The sequence below is a fragment of the Zootoca vivipara genome, chromosome 13, assembly GCF_963506605.1.
Source record: "Zootoca vivipara chromosome 13, rZooViv1.1, whole genome shotgun sequence".
NCBI classification, from domain to species: domain Eukaryota; kingdom Metazoa; phylum Chordata; class Lepidosauria; order Squamata; family Lacertidae; genus Zootoca; species Zootoca vivipara.
This window is the reverse complement of record NC_083288.1, coordinates 27,291,717-27,318,012: the sequence shown is the minus strand read 5'-3', so window position 1 is coordinate 27,318,012 and position 26,296 is coordinate 27,291,717. Positions and strand designations below refer to the sequence as shown.

General features: G+C 44.1%; 1 protein-coding gene across 1 annotated transcript; it reads right to left on the bottom strand.

The window, feature by feature from the left end:
* Window positions 1–2,601: 2,601 nt before the first annotated feature.
* Window positions 2,602–24,647, bottom strand: LOC118094637 (uncharacterized). Its single transcript, XM_060282114.1, has 14 exons — window positions 24,641–24,647; window positions 17,694–17,840; window positions 17,027–17,185; window positions 15,589–15,750; window positions 14,053–14,199; window positions 13,147–13,308; window positions 11,635–11,802; window positions 9,886–10,050; window positions 9,507–9,671; window positions 8,372–8,536; window positions 7,774–7,938; window positions 5,778–5,942; window positions 3,993–4,157; window positions 2,602–2,825 (listed from the first exon to the last, which is right to left on the bottom strand). Exons 1-14 carry the CDS (start codon window positions 24,645–24,647, stop codon window positions 2,602–2,604), a joined length of 2,166 nt encoding a protein of 721 aa, XP_060138097.1.
* Window positions 24,648–26,296: the final 1,649 nt, after the last annotated feature.

Below are 26,296 nucleotides of genomic sequence, written 5' to 3'. Positions count from 1 at the left end.
ATTCCGTGCTTTTGCATGATCAGACAAAGAGGAACACCCTTCTCCTAAACTAACCCAAAGACTTTTGCTGTCCTCTTCCTACCTGTGACATTGCAGTACATCCATTTCTTATCCGTGTCATAGTTGCTGGTGGTGGCGCACCAGTGTTTCCCATCACTCATGCCCTCTGTAGTACATGTGCTGTAGGAGTTGCCCTTGTAGATGAAAGGGAAGGTGCAAGATGGACTCTCTACCTTCAGATCTGGACCTAGGTTTTAAAATTAGAAATAAGGTGGATGGAGGGATATGTGGGCAATCCATATAATAATCGATGCCACAGAGAGAGGATATTATATCAGCCAATCCAAATACCCATACACAACACCCTAGAAGCTGGATTTTGCTGCATATTTGGGCCCCCAAAACTATTTTGTTCCCTTATATTTAATTTAAGTAAGTAATTCTCCCATTACTATTTTTTGCTAGATAACAGTGCTTTACCAGATATTTTATTTTTAACATATTTTTATTAAAGATTTCTTTGTTTCCAAAAGTATGTGCAATGTCTCTTCTTCAAGTTACATTTTCTAGAGATCAGTTTCATTTGTTGAGACATTAGTGTTACATTAGGAAGAAAAGGGGCGAAGAGGTGGAGGTGGCATGGGTGAGTGGGGGGTGGAGTTGGGTGGCAATGTTTCAATTTTACTTAATGTATGTGTGGGGTATTGTGTCAGAAAACTAGGCCCCTGACAACCTTCAAAACCTCCTCCTAACAACAAAGGGACACAGCAAATGGATAGTATCCACAATAATCAAAATACTACTACAAAATCCCACAAACCCCCTAGACATAGTCAAAAAAACAATGGGAGGACAACATAGGCTATGATATTAACCCCACTCAGTGGACCAGAATGTGGTTTAAACCTCCTTTTAAATCCATATCAACAAAAAGGAAAGAACTCACTCTGAAACTCACTTACAGGTGGTACCAAACACCAAGGAAACTAGCACAAATACGCCCAGGAACCTCACCACGATACTGGAGAGGATGCACCTCCACAGGCACATACCTCCACATGTGGTGGGAATGCCCCAAAATCCAACTATTCTGGACAAGAGCCATACGAGAAATATGCAAAATAACTAAGCAAGTATTAGAAGTGCTTTAGTAGATAGAGAATCCCCTAGATAGAGAGTTGCCAACATATTTAACCACCTTTTAGCAATGGCAATCACTAATCTGTACTCATTCTGTGCCCCTCTGAATCTCCCTGCTGAAAGCTGGTCTCTATTTTCTTCTCCTATCTTTAGACTTCCTCAGGCCCTTACCTGAGTCCTCCTCACAGAACTTCCATTTCTTGTCGACATCATAGTTGCTGGTGGTGGAACACCACAACCTCCCATCGCTCCGCCCACTTGCAGTGCAATGCATATACAACTTGCCCTCAAAGATGAATGGAAAGGCACATTTGGGAGCTTCCTTGCTTATATCTGGTCCTGTTTCAAGAAGGAAGTGCCGGGGGGGGGGAGAAGAATGTTGTAGTTTTAGGCTAATTATATACACTTCTATGATGTTTGTCCTTCTTTGTCTGCAGAGTACTCTCCTCTTTAATCCTCCAGTGCTGCTTGCTTTTGCTTGATCTGACAAAGAGGAACACCCTTCTCCTAAACCAACACAAATACATTTTGCTGTTCTCTTCCTACCTGTGACATTGCAGTACACCCATTTCTTATCCACATCATGGTTGCTGGTGGTGGCACACCAGAGTTTCCCATCACTCATGCCTTCTGAAGTGCAGGTGCTGTAGGATAGGCCCTTGTAGATGAAGGGGAAGACACAAGTTGGACTCTCTAACTCTGGATCTGGCCCTGGATGTTAACATAAAAAGAAGTGGGTTCAAACATTTGTGGAGCACCCAAGAAAATATCTCGTGTCAGATTACAGATAGAGAAGATATAACATCCACAGACACCAAGAGCTGCAAGCAGCATCCAGGAAAAAGTGAAATGTTGCTTCTTATATACCACTAGGGATGTAAAAGGTATTATTTTCCAACCTGCCCTGTATTCATTGCATGCAGCACTATTTCCATTCTGCTTCAGTTCATCTTCCACCAAAAACTACATTATGTTATTGTTCACTGTGGCAAAATTATGTAATTTACGTAGTTATATAATTAATGACGCCCATTATGTTGTCATTATGTTATCCCACTCCATTCATTTCAATGCAAATGGAGGAAACCATCATAAAGTATTATTTGCGGTCTCAAAACAGAAACAATAGCAAATACTGATTTTATTCACAGGATTTTTTTCACGGGTCTGAATAAAAGAACATCGGTGATTTCCACTCCCATTTCCATTTTTACTGAAATTCTCTGACATCTCTAGGTGCTACCCAAATATTTATCTCCTTCCCTTACTCCCGTTACTGCTTTGGCACCTGGTGACAGGAACTCATTAGAGGAATGTGGTAAGATCAGGGTGGAAGACCTGGAGCCCATTGTGATGACATACAAACATTGCAATTTGTCCCAAGAGTTGCCAACACATTCAACCACCTTTTAGCAGTTGCAATCACTAATCTGTATTCATTCTGTGCCCCTCTGAATCTCACTACTGGAGGCTTGTCTGTTTTCTTCTCCAAGCTTTTGACTTCCTCAGGCCCTTACCTGAGTCCTCCTCGCAGAACTTCCATTTCTTGTCAACATCATAGTTGCTGGTGGTGGAACACCACAACCTCCCATCATTCCGCCCACTTGCAGTGCAGTGGACATACAATTTGCCCTCAAAGATGAATGGAAAGGTGCAAGGTGGACTTTCCACGCTCTTGTCAGGTCCTGTCATTAAACAAATAGATGATGTATTCTTAAAGTAGAAATGTTCTCTCAGACATCTTAACTCATTTTCCTGTTCTGAGATACAAGTCCTATATATTTTAAAGCTCAAATGAAAGACAGAAAGTCTGTCTGTCCGTCTAGAGATGGTGTCTGTATGGTGGGGTACTGCGGCTTTTCTCCTGTCCACTTGCCAGAACCAGGGTAAGATAGGGCATCACAGCAGTGAGGGTGTAGAAAGCATTGGGTTAGCAGAAGCCAATGCAGACACACAGGCAGTAGGGTCCACTGCATACCCTTTCCATAGGTGCCAACTCCCTGGGGCCCTGGGTGCCCAAGCACCCACAAAATTCCCCATGAAGTGGCCGGGCACCCACAAATTTTGGTGACAGAGCCATGCACGCTGCATGGCACCCATGGCCCCGGGTACCCACAGTTATGGGGCCAAGCTGGCCACTCCTGACCCTTGCCAAACTCAATGTCCTTGCTACCATGCTGCTCCACCCCACCGAACTCCCAGCAAGCAACAGCACTGCCATGGCCAGAAAAGAAACACCCCACCGCGTGAACTACATATGAATTATTTTTATAATCCATAGAATACAATGCAAATTACAAAACAGAACATTTCAATTGCTGTTTAAGGGCGTTAATATAATTCAGATAGAAATAAAAAGGTTTAAAGGTCTGTTTGAAAGTTAACAAAGATGGGGCCATAAGTATCCCCTACAGAATAGTTAAAAGAAATTACAGGGTCACCAATGATCAAGCCCCTGTTTCTAGTGTCTACCAGTCTAATGGGCCTTGACACCGGGCCTTTGAGCAAGCTCCTTGAGGCTTATCTTAAGAACTGGGAAGGTTCCTATGAGCACAGGTCCTATTACCTATGACATCTCCTATGAAATTATTTAGGGGCTTTAAAGATCAATGCCACAACTTTTTTTTAAAAAAAAGAGCATTCCCAAAACAAATAGACAACTAATATAACTGCAACAGTGTCTGTACAACATGTTCTGAATGCCTCCCCCACTCCTATAATTTCTCTCAATGTTCAAAAATCCATGGAGAAATTGTCAAGTGTGAAATAGAAGGGTCTGCTGCCCTTTGGATGAAAGAATTCCCCACCCTGTCCTAAATGAACACAAACTACGTATGTCCTTCTCCTCTTACCTGTGTCATTACAGTACATCCACTTCTTATCTAAATCATAGTTGCTGGTGGTAGCACACCAGCATTTTCCATTGCTCATGCCGTCAGTGGTACAGGCACTGTAGGGCTTGCCATTGTAAATGAATGGAAATACACAGGAAGGACCCTCTCCATTTGAGTCTGGCCCTGAATTTGAAAGGGAAAAGAAAATGGGTGCAATTTTCAGCTGGAACTCACCGTAACTCAGTTCCAGAACCTCTCAGGTGGGTACCATTGCCATTATAAGAAAACAAGGGAGGCTTCCTGGCGAGTTTCAGCACCTCTTTTTCTAGAAAAATAGCACTGGGGGCAAGGATTTGTGGACCTCTCAGAGCAGAAGCAGTTATCATCTTAGGTTACTTATAGGGAAGATTTTCTACCAGGACACAACCTACACACTTTCACTCCAGAGTGGAATACATACAATCTGAAATGTACTCGCCTCTGTTCTAAGTAAGGAACAGGACAATGATTTGTTTGATGGTCATCCATGATGAGCTGAGGCTCTTACATCCATGAACAGAGAAAAAAAGTTGCTCTAGACCCTATCATAAGAGGTGAGTGGGGAAACAGAGGTTTTTTTAATAAAAAAAATGAAATAACATTAAAGTAGGCGGGAAGTGAAACTCCCTATGAGAAACATTCCATAGTCAGTGTGTTACGCCAGTGTGTTACCACTGTGAAGGCCCCGACCCTTACCTCTGATTGCAACTCCTCCCGAATTAACCTATATTGTGCTGCTTTTCTTGTTATTATTCTTGTATACATTATTTCACTTGCTTTATGTGTTTTTATCATCTTATGATTGTATTGTTGCAACCTGTCCCAAGACCTTATGGTGAAGGGGAAGGTAAGAAATGCTATAAATAAATCCATGCCCGCCACCATATTATCCTCAGACGTGCTGTGCTGCATTCCCAAAGCCCTTTACGCTCCTCTCATTATGGGGTGGGATTCAGATATGCCCTAACCCAGACAACTGCCCAGTTCCTGTAAGAAACATAAAATGTTACCTCCATTCAGTAACCTCTGGATTATTTGTAGATAGGAAGAAAATAAAAATGTATCGGGTCACTGACAAAATACATTGGGTTTAAAAAAAATTAGAGGAGGGTAGACCAGGTAGGATTGGGACTGAAAAGCTGCTACTCTTCCAACTAGCAAGGATAAAAATTATATTCTGAAGTTATATGTAGCCCATCTAGTGAGACTATCCTCCACTGAACAAGCTATTGCTGCCTTTAAAACACTGTAAAAAATTCTTTTTTTTCTTTTTATTAAAGATTTTCTTGATTTACAGAAATATGTGCAATGTCTCTCATAACATTTTTACAAATCAGTTTCATTTGTTGAGACATTGGGGGGAAAGGGGGGAAAGATAGATGGGGGAAAGATGGGTAGAGGTGGGGTGGGGTGACGATGTTTCTATTCTAATTGGTATATGTGGGGGTTTTTTTGTCAGCGTTGCTTGTGCTGGTTCTCTGCTGTTTGCTTGTGTTCCTTTGGAGTTGAGAGGTTGGGGTTGGCCTAGGGTGTGATTGTTCATTTGTGGTTGGCTGTGGTGGTCTTTGTTTCGTTTGTGAGTAGGGTGGGTGGGTGTAAAACACTGTAACTTTAATGAAATCCTTGCATTTCACTAAACAAGAGGGAACCAATGGGTTCAGACGTACTGAGGTACTGAGGAAGTAGCTTGGCCCACGCCAGTTTGTACATCTGGTACCAATGGGAATGATTAACCTCCACTTCCTCTGTTTTCTCTGAGCTTACCTGAGTCCTGGCAGAACTTCCATTTCTTGTCCGCTTCATAGCTGCTTGTGGTGGCACACCAGAGTCTCCCATCACTCCGCCCATCCGCAGTGCAGCTGAGGTAAAACTTGCCCTTGTAGATGAATGGGAAGACACAAGGCGGGCTTTCCACACTCTCATCAGGCCCTGGTTTTTGAACAGATAGAAGGAAGAAACGTTCTTAAAGAATGGAACACTTTCGCACATACCTTCATTTTTCTATTTGCTTCTTCTCCAACGGGCTTGCTGATTCCATCTCATCTTCCCAATCAGCTTAGCCAATGGTGAGGAATGATGGGAAGTTGAAGAAGACTGGGGTAGACATGGAGGAGAAGCAGTTTATTATGCAGTTCTCACATTGTATGGGAAATCTATCCATAAGATAAATTGTACCAAGGAGTTAGTGATCTAACATGGTTTCCTTTCCTGCCTCCTTCCTTCCCCTTCTTATCTCTCGTTAAGCAGTTTGACGGCTGAGAACAGCCTTTAATGCCCTAATCTGTGGAAGGAAGTGATAGTGCTGGGTACCTTCACCTTCTTTGATGATAGACATTGTTTGGAGAATGTGAGACATTGGGAGAGCTGGCTAATGAATAATCTGCACATAGCCAGTCGAGCAAGCCACACAGGCTAACAGGCTAGCTAGCTATAAATCAGATAGTGTTGAGCAGAGTCTAACAAGCTCATGCACAGACTGATGGCCACAGGGCTGTGTAAACTAAGGCTACCTAGGGAAGTCACTTTGCCACTTCTTGAGGGCTTCCAAGTGTCAGACTGAGGTGCTTGCTTGATATGTACAGTAGTACCTCGGTCTACAAACAGCCCTGTTAATGAACAATTCGGGATAAGAACTCTGCAAAACCGGAAGTAGGTGTTCCGGTTAGCGAACTTTGCCTTGGAAGCCAAACGGAAGCCGAATAGTAGAAGGGCACCAGCAGTGGGAGGCCTCAGTAGGGAAAGTGTGCCTCGGTTTAAGAACGCTTTGGTTTAAGAACGGACTTCTAGAACAGATTAAGTTCATAAACCGAGGTACCGCTGTATATATTGCTTGCTGTTTAGAATAAAATATTTAATCTTCTCACTCACTTGTGTTTTGTATTACTTCTGAATCTCATTTAGAATAACCACCTTGCATTGGGCAAGACATAAATTTATAATGTCCCTTTTCCATCCATTTCTGGAAGCTCCAAGAGAATGGAAATGTTATAATGCATTTAATGAACAATGAAGCAAAATAGTGTATGAAATTACAAAAAGAAAAGAAAGCAAGCAATGCATTACATTGCACTAATCAAACTACAATGTCACATAAATGTCACATGATAATGCCTAACTATATCACCAAAAAGAACACAAAAATGCAAATGATTGCCAAAACTATTGACACAGCCAGGGCTAGCCCACCCAATAGCCAGTGATAGCAGAACGTGGCTACTCCAGAAAGGAAAATGGCTCATAGATCAGTGGTAAGGCAACTGCTTTGCATGCAGATGGCTCCAAGGCTGAACCTCTAGCAACTACAAGTAAGGCTGCTGGCCTGAAACCCTGAAGAGCTACTGCCAAGTGCATAGAAAATACTGAGCTAGTATTTCCAATGGTCTTATTCGATATAGGTAGAAGCTTCCTCCTATGTTGTGTTGTTCTCCTCCTGTGACATTACAGGATATCCATTAGTTTTAGGCTAATTTTATACACCTCTATGACGTCTGTCCTTCTATGTCTCCAGAGTGCTCTCTTCCTTAAACCTCGACAGTTATTGCTTTTGCATGATCAGACAAAGAGGAACACTCTTTTCCTAAACCTGGCATGGCCAAACTTGGCCCTCCAGCTGGTTCGGGACTACAATTCCCATCATCCCTGACCACTGGTCCTGTTAGCTAGGGATGATGGGATTTGTAGTCCAAAAACAGCTGGAGGGCCAAGTTTGGCCATGCCTGTCCTAAACCAACACAAACACTTTTTGCTGTTCTCTTCCTACCTGTGACATTGCAATACACCCATTTCTTATCGACATCATAGTTGCTCGTGGTGCCACACCAGAGTTTCCCATCACTCATGCCTTCTGAAGTGCATGTGCTGTAGGATAGGCCCTTGTAGATGAAAGGGAAGACACAAGTTGGACTCTCTACCTCTGGATTTGGCCCTGGGTGTTAACATAAAAAGAAGAGAGTTTAAAACTTTAAACATTTGTAGAGCACCCAAGAATATAATTCATGTCAGATTACAGATAGAGAAGATATAACGTCTACAGACACCAAGAGATGCAAGCAGCTTCCAGGAAAAAGTGGAATGTTGCTTCTTAAGTACTTCTAGGGATGCAAGAAGGTATTATTTTCCAACCTGCCCTGTATTCATTGCATGCAGCACTGTTTCCATTCTGCTTCAGTTCATCTTCCACCTAAAACTACATTATGTTATTGTTCACTGTGGCAAAATTGTGTAATTTACATAAATTATATAATTAATGACGCAGATTATGTTGGATTTACATTATCCCACTCCATTCATTTCAATGCAAATGGAGGGAACTGTCATAAAGTATCATTTGCAGTCTACCTATATCCTTCTCCTCTTACCTGTGTCATTACAGTACATCCACTTCTTATCTAAATCATAGTTGCTGGTGGTAGCACACCAGCATTTCCCATCACTCATGCCGTCAGTGGTACATGCACTGTAGGACTTGCCATTATAAATGAATGGAAATACACATGAAGGACCCTCTCCATTTGAGTCTGGCCCTGAATTTGAAAGGAAAAAGAAGATGGGCAATAAGAAAATAATAACAACAATGTAATTTTCATGGTAACCTTGGAATGACTGGCTTATAACACAAATTTATAACTTATAAGATATGTTGGTATGATTGGGTTTTTGATGTACAAAAGAGACAATAAGAAAATGAAGAGGAAAGTATGTACATTAATAATATAGATGAGGTGCACTTTGGGAGGTGACGGGAAGTCAAAATTCTTGATTTAATTTGTTAGGTTTGACTATGGATATTTGATGAAATTTGATTTATGTATATTTGATTTAACATAAATAACACAGAAAGAAGGAAACAAGAAGCAAGTACCTTGAAAATGTAACAAATGTTTAGTGATGTAGTAACAACAATGTATATGTGTATGAGATTGTATAAGAAATAACATAATAAAAAAATTGAATAATAAAAAAAGAGTCTGGCTCTGAATTTGAAAGGAAAAAGAAGATGGGTGTAAGCAGGGCTTTTTCAGCTGGAACTCAGTTCCAGCATCTCTCAGGTGGGTAGCATTGCCATTATAAGACAACAAGGGGGGCTTCCTGGTGAGTTTCAGCACCTCTTTTTCTAGAAAAAATAGCACTTGGGGCAAGGATTTGTGGACCCCTCAAAGCAGAAGTAGTTATCATTTTGGATTACTTATAGGGAAGACTTTCTGTCAGCACACAACATACACGTTTTTCACTCCAGTGTGGAATACATACAATCTGAAATGTTCTCGCTTCTGTTCTAAGCAAGGAACAGGACAATGATTTGTTTGATGGTCATCAATGATGAGCTGAGGCTCTTACATCCATGAGCAGAGAAAAAAGTTGCTGTAAGGCATTTCTTTTCAGCTTCATAATTGTTTGTGGTGGCACACCAGAGTCTCCCATCCCTCCGCCCATCTGCAGAAGAACACCCTTCTCCTAAACCAACACAAACACTTTTTGCTGTTCTCTTCCTACCTGTGACATTGCAGTACACCCATTTCTTATCCACATCATGGTTGCTGGTGGTGGCACACCAGAGTTTCCCATCACTCATGCCTTCTGAAGTGCATGTGCTGTAGGATAGGCCCTTGTAGATGAAGGGGAAGACACAAGTTGGACTCTCTACCTTTGAATCTGGCCCTGGATGTTAATATAAAAAGAAGTGAATTTAAACATTTGCAGAGCACTCAAGAAAATAGCTTGTGTCGGATTATAGACAGAAAAGATATAACATCCACAGACACCCAGAGCTACAAGCAGCGTCCAGGAAAACGTGGAATGTTGCTTCTCAAGTAACAAAGAGGAACACCCTTCTCCTAAACGAACCCAAAGACTTTTGCTGTCCTCTTCCTACCTGTGACATTGCAGTACATCCATTTCTTATCCGTGTCATAGTTGCTGGTGGTGGCGCACCAGTGTTTCCCATCACTCATGCCCTCTGTAGTACATGTGCTGTAGGAGTTGCCCTTGTAGATGAAAGGGAAGGTGCAAGATGGACTCTCTACCTTCAGATCTGGACCTAAGTTTTAAAATTAGAAATACGTATATTCCTGCGTATAAGACTACTTTTTAACCCAGCAAAACTTTCTCAAAAGTCAGGGGCTGTCTTATACGACGGGTCGTATTTCTTATACGGCGAGTATATCCCAAACTCTAAATTTTAACTGGAAAAGTTGGGGGTCGTCTTATACGCCCAGTCATCTTATACTCCAGAATATACGGTAAGATGGATGGAGGGATATGTAGGCAATCCATATCATAATAGATGCCACAGAGAGAGAAAATGATACCAGCCAATCCATATGCCCATACGCAATACCCGAGAAGCTGAATTTTGCTGCATATTTGGGCCCCCAAAACTATTTTGTTCCCTTATGCAGTGGGACCTCGACTCATGAATTTAATCCATTCCGAATGCACACTCGTAGGTCGAAAACTTCGTAACTCAAGTTTCCCATAGGAAAAGCGGTTTCCCATAGGAATGCATTGGAAACGGAAAAATTCGTAAGTCGAGGAAACCGCATCTAAAAACTCGTAAGTCGAGGAAACCGCATCTAGCAGCGAACAGGTTTTCCGTTCGGATGTCAAAAAAATTGTAAGCGCGCAGCCACTTTTTCCGCTCGTAAGTCAAAATCATCGGATGTCGAGGATCTCGTAAGTCGAGGTCCCACTGTATTTAATTTAAGTAAGTAATTCTCCCGTTACTATTTTTTGCTGAGTAACAATGCTTTACTAGATAGGCGATCCCTACGAGTCAGAAGTTGAGGCCTCTGAATAAATATGACATGCCATGCTGAGGGAACAACTAGACACACATATATGGCTGTCTTTTAACATTGGGGTCACTCACTTTTGAATCAGATCAATGCAGTTCAGGGTTTTTTTTAGTAAACTAAAAACCTCTTCATGTTTTCTCCACATAATGTAGTCTCCTACAGGTATAATGAAAAGTGAGGCCATGCCCCCAATATCATACCTCCTGCTAGTTCTTCCCCCTCAACACCCACATGTTAAATATGGATGTCTGGAAAGAGTTGTAGATGTTGTTTCCCAAGTACAGTAGGTGCTCCACACAATTGAATGGGGCAGCTAGACATAAGCAAGACTGTGGACCAGATGGGGTCCTCCAAACCTCTCTGTCTGACCCTTGAAACTTTCCCCAGGCCACACCCTCTTTCACCCAAGTCACACCCCTTGAGTATTTTTACCAAGCTGGAATATGTACTTGAACTCTGATAATGCCTCTCACTTGGCTGGATGGAGGATAGAGAAGGGTACATGAACATGTGCAAACACTAGTCCATCTCACAATAAAGAAATTTACATTCATTGCTCCACCCACTTTTGCTTCTGGTTTCATTCACCACTGGGAGGTTGCCCAGAAAGTAATGAGGAACTTTGTCTGATTCTCCATCCCTGTCAATGGGGTGGTCCAGAAAGGGCACAGCCTCAGGGATATGACCAGCAGCATAACCTGATCTACCTGGAGGAGCCCTACAGACATGCTGTTGTTTTTAATGTGACTTAAGATTCTACAAAATAAAATGAATAGATCTGGCCTCTGCTTGGCTTGTTCCTTCCTCCTGCCTTTAGCTTCTCTTACCTGGCTCTTCCGGACATAACTTCCGCTTCTTGTCTGTATCATAGTCGCCTGTGGTGGCACACCATGGCTTCTTATCTCTCCGCCCATCTGTGGTGCAGCTGTGGTAAAACTGTCTCTTAAAGATGAATGGGAAGATGCAAGGTGGACTTTCTGCAACCTCGTCAGGGCCTGAATTTTTTACCATGCAAAAGAAATATACAGTATGTCAGGGAGGGATTGGAGTTAATCAGAGATATCCTTGTGCTAGAGAAACCATTGACCTCAACTTTCCATCCCTCTCTGATGGCAGAACAATATATTTCAAAATAAAAAAATTCCTTCAGTAGCACCTTAAAGACCAACTAAGTTTTTATTTTGGTATGAGCTTTCGTGTGCATGCACACTTCTTCAGATACTTAGAAACTTAGAAACTTCAGAAACTTAGAAACTTCAGAAACTTAGTTGGTCTTTAAGGTGCTACTGAAGGAATTTTTTTATTTTGCTTCGACTCAGACCAACACGGCTACCTACCTGTAACTAGAAATATATTTCAAGACAGGGGCAGAGTTACCTGCCCCAGAACCCGGAGTGGTGCAGGGGCAGGACTAGCCAGCCCGTGGGGGCGGGGTTAGCCACCTGCACGGTGAGCCTCCTTAGCCACCCGCCACCTGTGCAGTGAGCATGGAGGGTGCCGCTTGCCACCCATGCAGTGAGCTTCCCTAGCTGCCTACCGCCCGCACGGTGAGTGTCGGGAGGGGCACCGCTAGCTGCCCGTGGCAGCATCATCCCTAGTGGACCGCCACCCGTGCAGCGAGCATCCAGGGGCGCCGCCCATGCAGAGAGTGGGGGGGTGCAGTGATGTCACCCGCCCTCACAGCTGACACCCGGTGCTCACCACACACCATGCACCCACCTTCCTCCGCCAGTTTTTCAAGATATATAATAACAGCCCTTTTCACATAAGGAAAATAAGAAGAGCCCAACCAGTTCCTGTTTAAACAGTGGCCTGGTATTCAGGGGTGTGACGGGGTGGGTGGAAAACGAATTAACTTTTGAGCACAGCACACTGGTTACCCCAGGCATATGAGCTGCCTCTGGCAGTAGTTGTATTACTAGGAATGCTTGGACAGGGGGAGAAAAATCATTCTATTTGGCCTGTTTGGATTTCCATACATTCATGGCCACGTATTATGGTCATATTAGAGCCTCACCTCTCGCATTTCATATGTAAAAAAGGAAGTGAATGGCAGAAATTGGGAGAATTCAGTATCTCTCACCTATCCACCACTTTTCTTGTTGAAATTGGGCATGCCCTTTCTACAGGACTGAAGCAGTTCTATGTTTGAACACAAGGGGGCTCTGCCAGAAATATCCAGTTTAGCCTGCACTTTTGGAAAAAGGATTCTGTGGGATGTGCCGCCTTCTTACAAGCATTCACAGGAAGCTGTCTCCATCTTGCTCAGTATTGTGTAATCTACCTGGCATCCCATCTCTCACCACTAAACTTCTTCCTGCCCCTCCCATCCTTCCTACCTGAAGGCTCACAGTATGTCCATTGCAGGTCCGCATTATAGTCTGCCGTGAGAGAGCACCAGGGCTTCTTCCGGGACATTCCATGTGTTGTGCAGGAGTCATAGAGCTTGCCGTTGTACATGAAAGGAAAGGCACAAAGGTCCTTGGGCTCAGCAGCTGCTTCTGAGCAGGAAAGGGGGAGGCAAAGTTCACAAGACCAAAAGAGAAGATCATTATGTGCATGCTTGTAGTCCCTTATCCCAGCATGGATTGCACTGTGCGCATCATGAATTTTCTGCCACGGAATGAAACTATGATTTGATGCGCTGTTAGAAACCTTCCTATAGGTTGGGGCATTGAGTTGTGTGCATTGTCAAAGGGAAAGGGTTGTCAAGGTGAAAGGCAAGTGTTGTCCAGTGCCTAGATGCTGATGGTCAGTTCACACATGCGTAAAAATAACTTTTTGTGTAGTTGTGTGCAGAAGAAGTGATGTGCTTATTCTCTTCTCACTCAGTTGTTTATTATTATTATTATTACAGTGGTACTTCTACTTATGAATAACTCTACTTACGAATGTTTCTGCTTACGAACGGAGCTCTGTCCGCCATCTTGGATGCGGTTTAGATAGGATTTTTTCTACTTACGAATTTTTAGATAGGGTTGCTTTGACTTACGAATGTTTTCTCCCAATGCATTCCTATGGGATTCGACTTACAAATTTTTTCAACTTACGAATGTGCGATCGGAGCGCATTAAATTCATAAGTAGAGGTACCACTGTATTATTATTATTATTATTATTATTATTATTATTATTATTGAATATATGCCCTGCCCTTCCTCCAAAAGGAGCCCAGGGTACCTTTCATACCCATTTGGATCCCTTCCACCAAACCCAGAACAAACATATATGTTGCTTTTCTCCTACCTGTTACAGTACAGTACACCCATTTCTTATCAATGTCGTAATTACTGGTGTTTGCACACCACAGTTTCCCATCACTCATGCCTTCACTAGTGCATGTGCTGTAGGACTTGCCCTTGTAGATGAAGGGGAAGACACATAATGGGTTTTCTGAAGCTGGAGCTGGCCCTGGGTTTTAAAATAAAAAGAAGGCAAATGTGAGGATTTGTAGACCACCTAGAGTAGGAACACGTGAAACTGTGTTGCGCTGAATTGGACCTAGGGGTGGAAGAGAAGTTTTATTTTGCTTGCATTTTAATAAGTAATCTGCACTTCTCAAAACAATACGAGAACCGAAACAAATCTATCTTTCAAAATTCACACTCCCCTGAATTTTGTAATACAGCCATCCAACCAATGTGTACATCAAACCGTATATATTAGTGAAAATTGCATCCAAGCATGCATTAAATTATGAGGAATTGCTTTCAAAAAATATGCTATTTACTAAAAATTGCTTTAAAAGATAAATTTGGTCAAAATGCTGGTGAATTTTCATAAATATATCTCAAATTCACAATGACAACAGTGTTAAGAATTATTTAAAATATAGGTCAGTTAAGACAAATAAAAAACACCAATATAAACAATATAAACTAAGACATATAAAAAACACCAATATAAAACACAGCTAACTGGGGTTCTACCTTTTTAATTAGCTCCCCCCAAAAATTGGGTGAAACAAACATGGAATGTTAAAAGAACCGTGTTTCATGCTGAAATTCCTCCCCTCCATATTTTTGACAGTCTCCCAGTGCCATTTTCTTACTCCTAGAGTGCCCCTGGAGCATCAAAAGCAATGTCTTCAACCATAAAAACAGTGTCATGCAAAAATTCCTAGCCTTAGCCAAGTCTTCCTAGGGCCAAATTAGGTATGAAGTAGTACTTCAACACAAGACTCCCACAGTCACATAGAAAGGAGAGGTGGGGGGGATGACTGACAGAAAGGATGAACAGATTAGAGCACACAACCTTCCCCGTTAACGTCTCTCCCTGAGTGCTTCTCTCCTCCACTGCACTTTGATGCTGTAATTGTCTTGTCCTCAGCTGGCGGAGGGGGGAAGCTTGCAGAAAGAGGTTGAGGGAGCTAAGAGGTAGGCTTGAGTGGTGAGGTTCAGAAACTCTGATCATGCCCACCACTTTTGGAAATCTCCCATTTCTATATGTTTGGGGCACTCCTGTGGTGAAACAGACCTAACTGTTATCATCACCTCTAGCTGGATCACAGAAAAGTGTTCATAGTGGGATCCTGCCTCTTCCCTACCAAGCTTACAGTTTTCAAAAGAATATAAGGAAAGCCTGCTGGATCACACCAACGGCCCATCTGGTTCAGCATCCTGTTTTCCCAGTGGCCAACCAGATGCCCGTGGGAAACCCACAACCCAAACCCAACAGCATGTTCCCCTCCTGTGGCTTCCAGCAACTTGGATTCAGAAGCAGTACTGCCTCCACCCATAGAGGCAGAGAGTAGCTATCATGGTTGTTAGTCATTTCTCTTACCTGAGGGCTCACAGTAAGTCCACTTCAAGTCAGTGTCGTAGTTGCTGGTAAGGGAGCACCAAGGCTTCTTGTTAGAAATCCCATCTGTTGTGCATGCTGAGTAGGATGTACTGTTGTAGGTGAAAGGAAAGACACATGGGCCTTTGGGATTGGCATCTAGTCCTGAGGAGGGGAGACAAAGACAGTGTTGCCCCTACCCTTTAGGGAAATGTTGGTACGAGAAGCATAAATACAAGTGTACTCCAGTGGATAGTGTGTTCAACTTGGATTCCTGGGTAAAACACTCAACTCAGCCTATTCTCAAGAGCAGGCACCCCCAAACTGCGACCCTCCAGATGTTTTGGCCTACAACTCCCATGATCCCTAGCTAACAGAACCAATGGTCAGGGATGGTGGGAATTGTAGTCCAAAACATCTGGAGGGCTGAAGTTTGGGGGATGCCTGCTCAAAAGCATAAAGCAGGGGTGGGGAACTGATGGCCCTCTAGATGTTGCTGGACTACAACTCCCATCTTCCCTTGACTATTAAGTCATGCTCTCTGGGATTGATGGGAGTTGGAGTCCAACAACAACAACAATAACAGAGTCATAGGTCAACCACGCCTGCCATAGACTGTTCTGCACACATCTACTTCCTATTCCCAGAATGCATGCCACTATAAGGGATAATTTTTCTCCCAAACTACAATTTGGCAAGTCGTCACAAAACAAACACACACACACACACACACACACACTTTTTAGAACTCACCTATTCTTCTGATTGTATATTGTTCTATCCAATGCTTTTTCTCTGGGGGGGGACACAGGGGGACGCATACCCGGTAAACATTTTGTGAATCTAAGTTTGGCCTCATTGAGGGGCAGTATTTCAATATTTCAATGAGAGTAGCCCTAAGCAAAACTCTTTTTTAATATAGAAAAAAAACACTGGTTCTGATTATAAGCTCATATTTTATATTGTTGTAACTTGCCCTGGGACCTTATAGTGAAGACCAGGTAAGCCATTTGAATCATAACAACAATGGGTTTGAAGTACTGTAGGCAAAACAACAACAACATTGCAAGTTGGGAGTTGAATGGTAATGGAAGGCAAAAAATGCAGTCAGTGATAACTAAAGTTTAAATGTATAATTCAGTAGGCATATATTTTACCATAGTAGATAGGTGGTGTCAAGAGGGATTGGTGTGGTTTGAGGAGGAAAGAGAGAAAAGCCATGGTTGCTCACTTCTACCCTGTGCCCCAGGGCCCCCAGAAACCTAGAGCTGGCCCTGCCTGACTTTGACCTTGCCCTCTGAGTCTTCTCTTAATCACAAAAAAACATTTTCTTTCCCCAGGTCTCCTTTACTAATGTAACTGATGACTCAGCAGTCTTTATCTCCTATTTCCCTCTGGAGTACCAATACTAATAACAGCCATGGCCCCTTAGTTTTCTTACTGATGTCAGCACAGCAGCTCCATTCAAGGTCCTTGTCATAGTTTCTTGTGGTGGCACACCAGAATACACCTTTCTCCTCATCAGTGCAGGTGTAGAATGTCCGATTCTTGTAGATGAAGGGGAAAATGCAGGGCTTGCCTCCAGAGTTGCCACCGTACTCTGAAAATGTGGAAGGAACAAACCACAGCGTGAAGAACGGTACAGTAGTGTCAGTGGCATGGGGAAAAGTGGCACTGCTCACTTGACTTCCAAAACATCACCAAAACATAGAGCAAAAAGGACAGAGATAGGCTTGACATCACTGCTGGTTACCAAGAAGGTGGGAGGCAGGCCAGGCAGCAGAGACCTTAACATATGCATATATTTGTGAAATTCCATAAATGCAAAATATTCATGGGAAATGCTTTGAGAAGTGTGTGTATTGGGGAATTCTCAGACAAAAATAAAAGTGGGACTTGGGAGAAATTTCTACTAAAATGCTGGCAAAACTTGCATGAGAAAGAAAATTTGCAAACTGGTGTGGAAATGTATAGAACTGAACTTAATGGCTGAGAAAATGAGAAACTGAAATGAACAAGGTTCACCCATCACTATTAAGGCATAATATATAGTTTGAGTCACTGCTCAGGAAAGAATAATAATTCTAGCAGTATTGTTGACTACCCACCTTGGAGAGAACAGCGCTTCCATTGGCCATCCTTGTCATAGTTAGGGGTTGTGCTGCACCACAACTGTTCATCAATCGCCCCATCCTTCGTGCATGATGAGTAGGATTTACCATCAAAAATGAAAGGGAAGCTGCAAGATGGAGAACCTTAAAGGAAAAGTAAGAAATTGAGAGGCTGTCAGTATAAACTAATCTAAGAATCATGGCCAAGTAAAAGTAGCAGGGTGTTGCCCTGTTCACTTGAGTATGGAGAAAGGTTCTCCACATTCTATGGAGAAAGGTTCTCCACATTCATCTCTGCTGCAAGTGTGGGGTTCTTCCTGCCTTGAGATCAAGGACACCCCTGTTTACGTAAAACTTCATCTGGATATCAAGTGAGTATTGCAATCAATTGATGCATTGAAATGAATGGAATTGGCAATGAGGAGGAGGAGGAGGAGGAGGAGGAGGAGGAGGAGGAGGAGGAGGAGGAGGAGTTTGGATTTGATATCCCTCTTTATCACTACCTTAAGGAGTCTCAAAGCAACTAACATTCTCCTTTCCCTTCCTCCCCCACAACAAACACTCTGAGGTGAGTGAGGCTGAGAGACTTCAGAGAAGTGTGACTAGCCCAAGGTTCCCCAGATTACGAGTCTACTGCTCTTAACCATTACACCACATTTACATTTTTTTAAAAAAAAACTGAAAACATGTTAAAAAGAAAAACTATAAATAAAATGTGTGTTAGATATGCCAACAATATTGGCTTCAAGTTAAAATGTGCATATTTATTCAATTGGATTCCTTTTATTGATTTTATTTTGTCACTTCTTGGCCACCAGAAACCCCTCAGCACAGCTAATGATAGGAGCAACAACATTTGATATCGATTTTGCCTAGTGAAACAATTTCCTAAAAACAATTCTAAATGTACAATTCACCAAGCCAGTTTCTGACAGTTCAGCAGCATTGCAATAGTTAAGGCAATCCAGCAAAGGGGATTAATCAAAATCATGGCAGAATAAAACAGAAGCTGCACAAGTCCTCACGATTAGCTGAATGGTGTCTGAATGGTGCAACATTTTTTAAAGTGTTCCTAGTGGGTAGGTACCATTTGAACTCTGGGCTGGCACTGGATCTGGCCTCCCCAACAGCAAGCATCAGGTTTTATCATAATCATTTATAATTGGGCCAGACCTGTTAAGCCTCACATCACCTGAACTGCAACATATCACTTGAGATATGTTTCCTGGCAGTATTGCCAGAGGTCAGCCAGGTCAGGCACACTAGCTGAGGGCCCACTGACCTGGGATGACCCAATCATTATCTCAGTATAAAAGGAGAAAGTACTCTGGGAATGTATGGGATAAGCTTTACTGAAATGGCAAATACAACCCGATACAGCGGAATTCCCATCAACCACCCTATTTCTTTTCACGGGTTAAATCCAGAAAGCTCAGCCCATACAGATAATTTTGCCCCTTCCTGCAACAGTCCTAGAATCATAGAGTTGGAAGAGACCACAAGGGCCATTCAGTCCAACCCCCTGCCAAGCAGGAAACACCATCAAAGCATTCTTGACATATGCCTGTCCAGCCTCTGCTTAAAGACCTCCAAAGAAGGAGACTCCACCACACTCCTTGGTAGCAAATTCCACTGCCGAACAGCTCTTACTGTCAGGAAGTTCTTCCTAATGTTTAGGTGGAATCTTCTTTCTTGTAGTTTGAATCCATTGCTCCGTGTCCGCTTCTCTGGAGCAGCAGAAGACAACCTTTCTCCCTCCTCTATATGACATCCTTTTATATATTTGAACATGGCTATCATATCACCCCTTAACCTTCTCTTCTCCAGGCTAAACATACCCAGCTTCCTAAGCCGTTCCTCCTGTTAGGAGACAGTTTGCCGGGGGGGGGGGGGGAGAGAGCTCAAGAGTGCATACAGAGCTAGGGTAGCCATTTTAGGTATCACCAAAACATAGAGCAAAAAAGGACAGAGATAGACAAAGTTTGCACATGTTTCCATATTGGCATGCAACTGAAAATTTGGAAAATTATTACTAGGATTTAAAATGGATACACAGTACACCTCACCATAGTATGGAAGATTGACATGAGTACCTGTCCCAGGGCTAACTGTTGATGGCCGACTTCAAGGCCCTGCTCTCCTATCTAGTGGTTCTTCATCTCTAAGACAGTAAATTTTGACAAGGTGACACCTTACACAGAACCAGCCCAAGTTACTGTGATGTGCAGGCAGAGCAGCAAGTGATACTCCCCTCTAAGTCAAGGGGCACAGTCTCCAGACCTATTTTGGCACCTGTAGCAGAAAACCCCATCAACACCTCTCCCCATCATAAAACCCAATCATAATAAATTAAATAACCAACAATTTGCTGCCTCCTCATGACAAACCCCCGATTTGCTGTCTGAGGGGGCTACATCACTCTGGAAGTCCTCAGCAATAGCTCTCTTTCGACACAGCTCGAGAAGCTAGAAGCATCCCTTGGCACCAATGTTACCTTTGCCTACTGTATGGACTGTATGGAGGTTGCAGCCTAATACAAGGAATCCCAGGATAGCAAACATCTCAGCTCGTCGGTAAGTCCATAAGAAGTGAAATATGATGTGTTCCGTTCTCTATATAATCTCAACTTGGCCGCTCCCCGCATCAACTTGCCTGCCAAAACGTATATTCCCTCCCTCCTACAGGAACAGCTGCAAATAAATAATTTTTCTCCTCCTCTCCTGCAGAGCACCTGTGGCTTTTTGCCATTTTCTCCAGGAGCTGTCAGGTCACCTCAGACCAGTGATTATGGGTGGAATAATAGGATGGATTGAGATCCCTTAATTTCCCAATAGCTACATTGAGCCACTCTTTAGCCTAGGATGGGAAACATGTGGCACTCCCAATGTTGCTGGACTTCAACTTCCACCAGCATGAGAAATGGTCTGGGTTCATGGACCCTGTGGGTCAACAAACTCTGAAGGGCCACGGGGTCCCCAGTCTCTGCTCCAGCCATTCCTGTACCCCATCAAGAGCAATTTTCTGACTGCCAAAAGGCCATCTGCCAGGTATCATATATTTTATGCCATACAACTGAACTATATTACTAAAGCACATCGTGAATGCTATTTCTTGTGTGAATATATACCTGTTGCAATGCAACTTGAGAAAGAACCTGCTTTTGAACATTTCCAAAGGAGAGACTGAAACTCTCAGGTTGTTTCAGAGATAGCAGGCAATGTGTAGTGTGGGGAGGGAAGAAGGGGCAGGTTTATAAATGTTTAAATGGTTCTTGACAGCTTTGGGAATATCAGCTTAATACTGTGAAAGAGCATTGCCACTAGCATGAGAGTGTCCAGTTATGTTGTCCCTTTCGTTTAAGAACATAAACACATTGTTCCACTGCCTCATCTGTGTGGTTCGCCAATGATATCAGAAGCAAACATGTTTACAAATGTGAGTCTAGGCAAACAGATAGCATCGCCTGGGGGTTCCTGAAACAGAAACTCACATGTGAAATAACAAAAAAAAAAGCACTGTTAAATCATGCCGTCATAGCTCAGTGTCCTGTACTCAACAATGGCCAGCAAAATGTCTATGGGAAATATGGAAGCAGGACCTGAGTGCAAAAGCAGTCTCCCCACATGCGGTTCCCTGCAACTGGTATTTGTGCTGAAATCCCTTTATCCATCTAGAGAGATTCTGCATGTCCTGCGTGTGCGTGTTGGATGTAATATAGTTATATACTGTAGTGGCATTTCAGTTAAAAGCCCTTGTCATCTTTCAGACACAATGGCCAACCAGCAGTGGCGAATGGTGCCGCTTGGCTTCCAGGATGTACTGCGCATGTCCGCACATGCACAGTCCATCCGGGTTGGCACTGCTGCTCTGCTCAGCCAGCGCGCTCTGAAGCAGAGTGCGCTACGGAGCGGGTTGCCAGGCGGCGGTAGCAAACCACTCTGTAGCGCACTCTGCTTCATCCTGCTCAGGCGGAGGAGGCGGGGGTGGGCCAGGGGCCGGGGGCGCTGCCCCCGCACACTGCCCCCACGCTGCCCCCACCAGAGTGGAGCTAGGGGTGGCCTGCCCCCTACGCCCCTCCCTTGCTACGCGCCTGCCAACCAGTTGCCTCTAAGAATCCCAAAAGCAGGCCATGAGGGCAAGAGCTCACTCATGCTTTTGTTCCCCAGCAATTAATATTCAGAGATATTCTGCCTGTGGTGCTGAAAGTAGCCCTATAGCCATCAGAACCAGTAGCCATCAACCCTCATCAGACATTAAAAATGTGTGCTCAGACAGACAGAGGAGGGGAAGCATCACTCTTTCTCCTTCCTCTCCTGAACTTACTGTGCTAAGCATGAAAGGCTGCAGGGAGATTTTAACTGGACTTGATTAGAATTCCCTCTTCTACTGAGAACCCTGATTGTGCAGGAGGAGAAATATAGCTAAAAGTGGCAGGGCAGGGTAGGGAGGATATGCATCTGTTCCAATGACTACTAATCATGATGGCTATGTGCTACCTCCATCTTCAGAGGCAATATACATCTCAATACCGGTTGCTGGAAGGGAGATTGCTGTTGTGCTCAGGTCCTGCTTCCTTTCCACATGCATATGGTTGAGAACAGGATGCTGGGCTAGCTGGACCATTGGCCTGATCCAGCTGGCTCTTCTTATATTCCAATGCAGGTGACTATGAGGGATCCAGGAGAGAGAGGCTTAAGTGCTTTACCACTTGCACTTGGGTGCTCTGTTTTCACTACATGACGCCATCTAGGCTGCAGTAGCAACCCACCTGAGCATTCAGTCAACTGACAGCAAGGACCATTTCCTGACCATCAGGGTCTATAAAGTATTAGCTTCAGAACTTTCTTCTTGCCCTGAACATTACATCCCTTGCCCACTTCCTGCCTGGTCTAAGTTCCTGCTCTACTTTTCTGCTCACTACTTTGGATCTTGTCCTGCCTTTTGGCTAAACACCTGTGCCTGACCTACTTGGACTTAGGGTTGCCAGACTCAATAGAGGACAGGACCTCTGTGCCTTTAATTGCCCTGCTTTCTTTTGAGTCTGGAAACCTTAATGAGAAACCAGCAGACCCTTTGTTTAATTTCCAAGCAAAGGGTCTGCTGGTTTCTCTTTAAGGTTTCCAGACTCAAAAGAAAGCAGGGCAATTAAAGGCACAGAAGTCCTGTCCTCTATTGAGTCTGGCAACCCTACTTGGACTGGCATTGCCAAGCAACAGTTCTTCCAGGTCACAGAGCCTGACTTCCTGTAACCTTAACCGAGGACTAACTTTACAGTGTCCTCTACTCTTACTACAGTCGGCATTACAAATAATGCTGATTTACTTACATACACAAACACAACTTACATCTTAGAGGAAGTCCTTGCTGGAGCAGAACAGTTTCTGCTCAAAGAACAGAACTCCCTCCCCTCCTCCTCCTCCCTTGCGCCCCCCCCCCGGCCAAAAAACCCCTGCTCTGGCAGTTCCCCCAGCCCTCCAGAACAAATTTGGGAAGTTCAGGGGGCACTCAGTGGGAGGAGATGGAGGACAAGTTTTGTTGCATTTGTGAAAGTCACTCCACTCATAATGACTTTACTGGATTCAACCCACACACCAGTTTAGCAAATGACACGGATTTGTGATCAACTGAGAGGAATCAACACCGTTTCAATTTAGCTAGTTTACAAACTGGTCAGCTGACCAAAAAAAAGGCTGACGGGAGCAAGAAGTGAATATGTCTGAAGCCTGTAAGAACCAAGCTGCTTTGTGCATCAGAAATGAATAGATGCATTATCCATTCAGAAGGGGAGTTGTAAAAAAAAACCCAAAAAACAAGGAAGGTCCCATTCACCCACCATGTTCCAACCCAGCTGGATCTCCAACCAGCAGGTCAGAGTGATAAATGGACAGCCTGAAGACAAGTTGAAGGCCACACAAACACAAAAGTTGATAAATGGGTCATTTCTCCTTCTCTTCCTTCACGACCCACAGGTGTGGAGTGCTATTGTTTGTGGTGCTCTCACAGATTGCTCTGAGAATTAAAACACTGTGGAAGAACTCTGGGCCTCTTCAAATAAACCTGACAATAAGCGAAACTAATTGTGTTTCGTGGCCTTCTCAGTCCACTGCTCTTCCATACGTTTCAGCACAAAACAGCTGTAGAGATGAAACACACACACAGGTAACTTACCGGTCCAATCCATTAGGCTTGGTGTATGCACCAAAAGAGAAATAGATTTTTTAAATGGTACTTGTATGTTGCAAACCCTTAAGACTTTCAAAGAGGGTGAAGTTGTTTGGGAAGCAGCTCTCAATGAGATTTGTAACCCCATAAGAGACCTGGCTACTAGGGTAAGTCTTTCTTTTTCTTTTCTTTTTAAATGTACACTTGATAGAACTGTTCAAACAATATTGTTCAGTGGACTCTTGGCAAGGATACAAGCAGGATGTCAGGAACTGTATGTTTTTCTCAAACTTGAACAATTCTCATATAAATTGTGTACTGATCTCTGACTGGCTGCCTAAATTAAAAGAGTCAAGCCTAGAGACAATAGGCATACTAGACCATGGGGAAGTTATAACAAGGCTTCATTTGGATACCGGCAGAGAAGCAAGCAGAACCTGCCAATTAAATCCAGTGCTGCTTCTCAGAGCAATTACACTTGAAAGGGTCAAGGAGGGTTTGCAACAGTGTTTCATTAATAACATCCCTGCTCTGCAGCAGTGCTATGGGATACAATGGAATTAGTTCCAAGAAGGACATTAATTAATCAACAAAGCAAGCATGAGGTTCAAAGGAGTAGAAGCTGGGAGGAACTACAGAAGGAATTATATGAGTAAGAGGAGGCACATAAACAATCTGGGAGCTGGTAAGATACAGTACAGTACAATCTTTTGCCTAGAAAAGTATGCTAAATCCACACACACACACACACACACACACACACACACACACACACAACTTACACGCCATTCTAGTGCAGTCCATTCTGCCAACACCATTTCATTCCCAACTAATTCTTCTGGATGTGTAGGCCAGTACTGAATTTGTAAACTGATTCCATTGAAACATACAGTGGTACCCCTGTCCCTACCGCCCACAGGCCCTGTCCCTACCTCTCTCCACCTGGTTTAGGGCGGGGCCTGGAAGGCCTCATAAAGGACTGCTGCCGCTGCTCTGCTGCTGGTGCTGCCCAGGACTCTCTCCTGCTGTGAGTGCCCACAGGCCCTGTCCCTGCCTCCTTCCACCTGGTCTAGGGCGGGGCCTGGAAGGCCTCATAAAGGACTGCTGCCGCTGCTCTGCTGCTGGTGCTGCCCAGGACTCTCTCCTGCTGTGAGTGCCCACAGGCCCTGTCCCTGCCTCCTTCCACCTGGTCTAGGGCGGGGCCTGGAAGGCCTCATAAAGGACTGCTGCCGCTGCTCTGCTGCTGGTGCTGCCCAGGACTCTCTCCTGCTGTGAGTGCCCACAGGCCCTGTCCCTGCCTCCTTCCACCTGGTCTAGGGCGGGGCCTGGAAGGCCTCATAAAGGACTGCTGCCGCTGCTCTGCTGCTGGTGCTGCCCAGGACTCTCTCCTGCTGTGAGTGCCCACAGGCCCTGTCCCTACCTCTCTCCACCTGGTTTAGGGCGGGGCCTGGAAGGCCTCATAAAGGACTGCTGCCGCTGCTCTGCTGCTGGTGCTGCCCAGGACTCTCTCCTGCTGTGAGTGCCCACAGGCCCTGTCCCTGCCTCCTTCCACCTGGTCTAGGGCGGGGCCTGGAAGGCCTCATAAAGGACTGCTGCCGCTGCTCTGCTGCTGGTGCTGCCCAGGACTCTCTCCTGCTGTGAGTGCCCACAGGCCCTGTCCCTACCTCTCTCCACCTGGTTTAGGGCGGGGCCTGGAAGGCCTCATAAAGGACTGCTGCCGCTGCTCTGCTGCTGGTGCTGCCCAGGACTCTCTCCTGCTGTGAGTGCCCACAGGCCCTGTCCCTGCCTCCTTCCACCTGGTCTAGGGCGGGGCCTGGAAGGCCTCATAAAGGACTGCTGCCGCTGCTCTGCTGCTGGTGCTGCCCAGGGGAACTTGAAACAGCACAGAGTCCTTTTTAAAATGCTTTTTAAAGAATTTTTAATGTTTTTATCTTCTTTGGGGTGGTAGGTGGGAGGGATTTTTAGTTGGGTGTGGGAATCTGTTAAATTTTAGTGTATTTGTAATTTTTATTGTTTTTGGTTTTATTGTTTTATTGTGTTTGGGGTGGTAGGTGGGAGGGATTTTTAGTTGGGTGTGGGAATCTGTTAAATTTTAGTGTATTTGTAATTTTTATTGTTTTTGGTTTTATTGTTTTATTGTCTTTTTTGTACTCTTCTTTTGTTGAGTTCTTGCTGTTTTTTACAGAGGTTTTATTTTGTTTTTAAGGGGAGGGGTCAGGGCTGCCCGGGAGGGGGTCCCAGCAAGCAAAATGGCTGGGGCAGATTCCACAGGGGTGTGTGCACTGGAACAACCGATCTCAGTGGTCACGGGTAGGAGGAGGAGTTACGCTAAGACCAGACCATGTCATTACCGAGGAGGCAGACTTAGTCGTTGTCTGAGGACTATCCCTGCCTCCAGGTCTGGTCCTGACCGGACGGATATTGGAATAGGCAAGGGA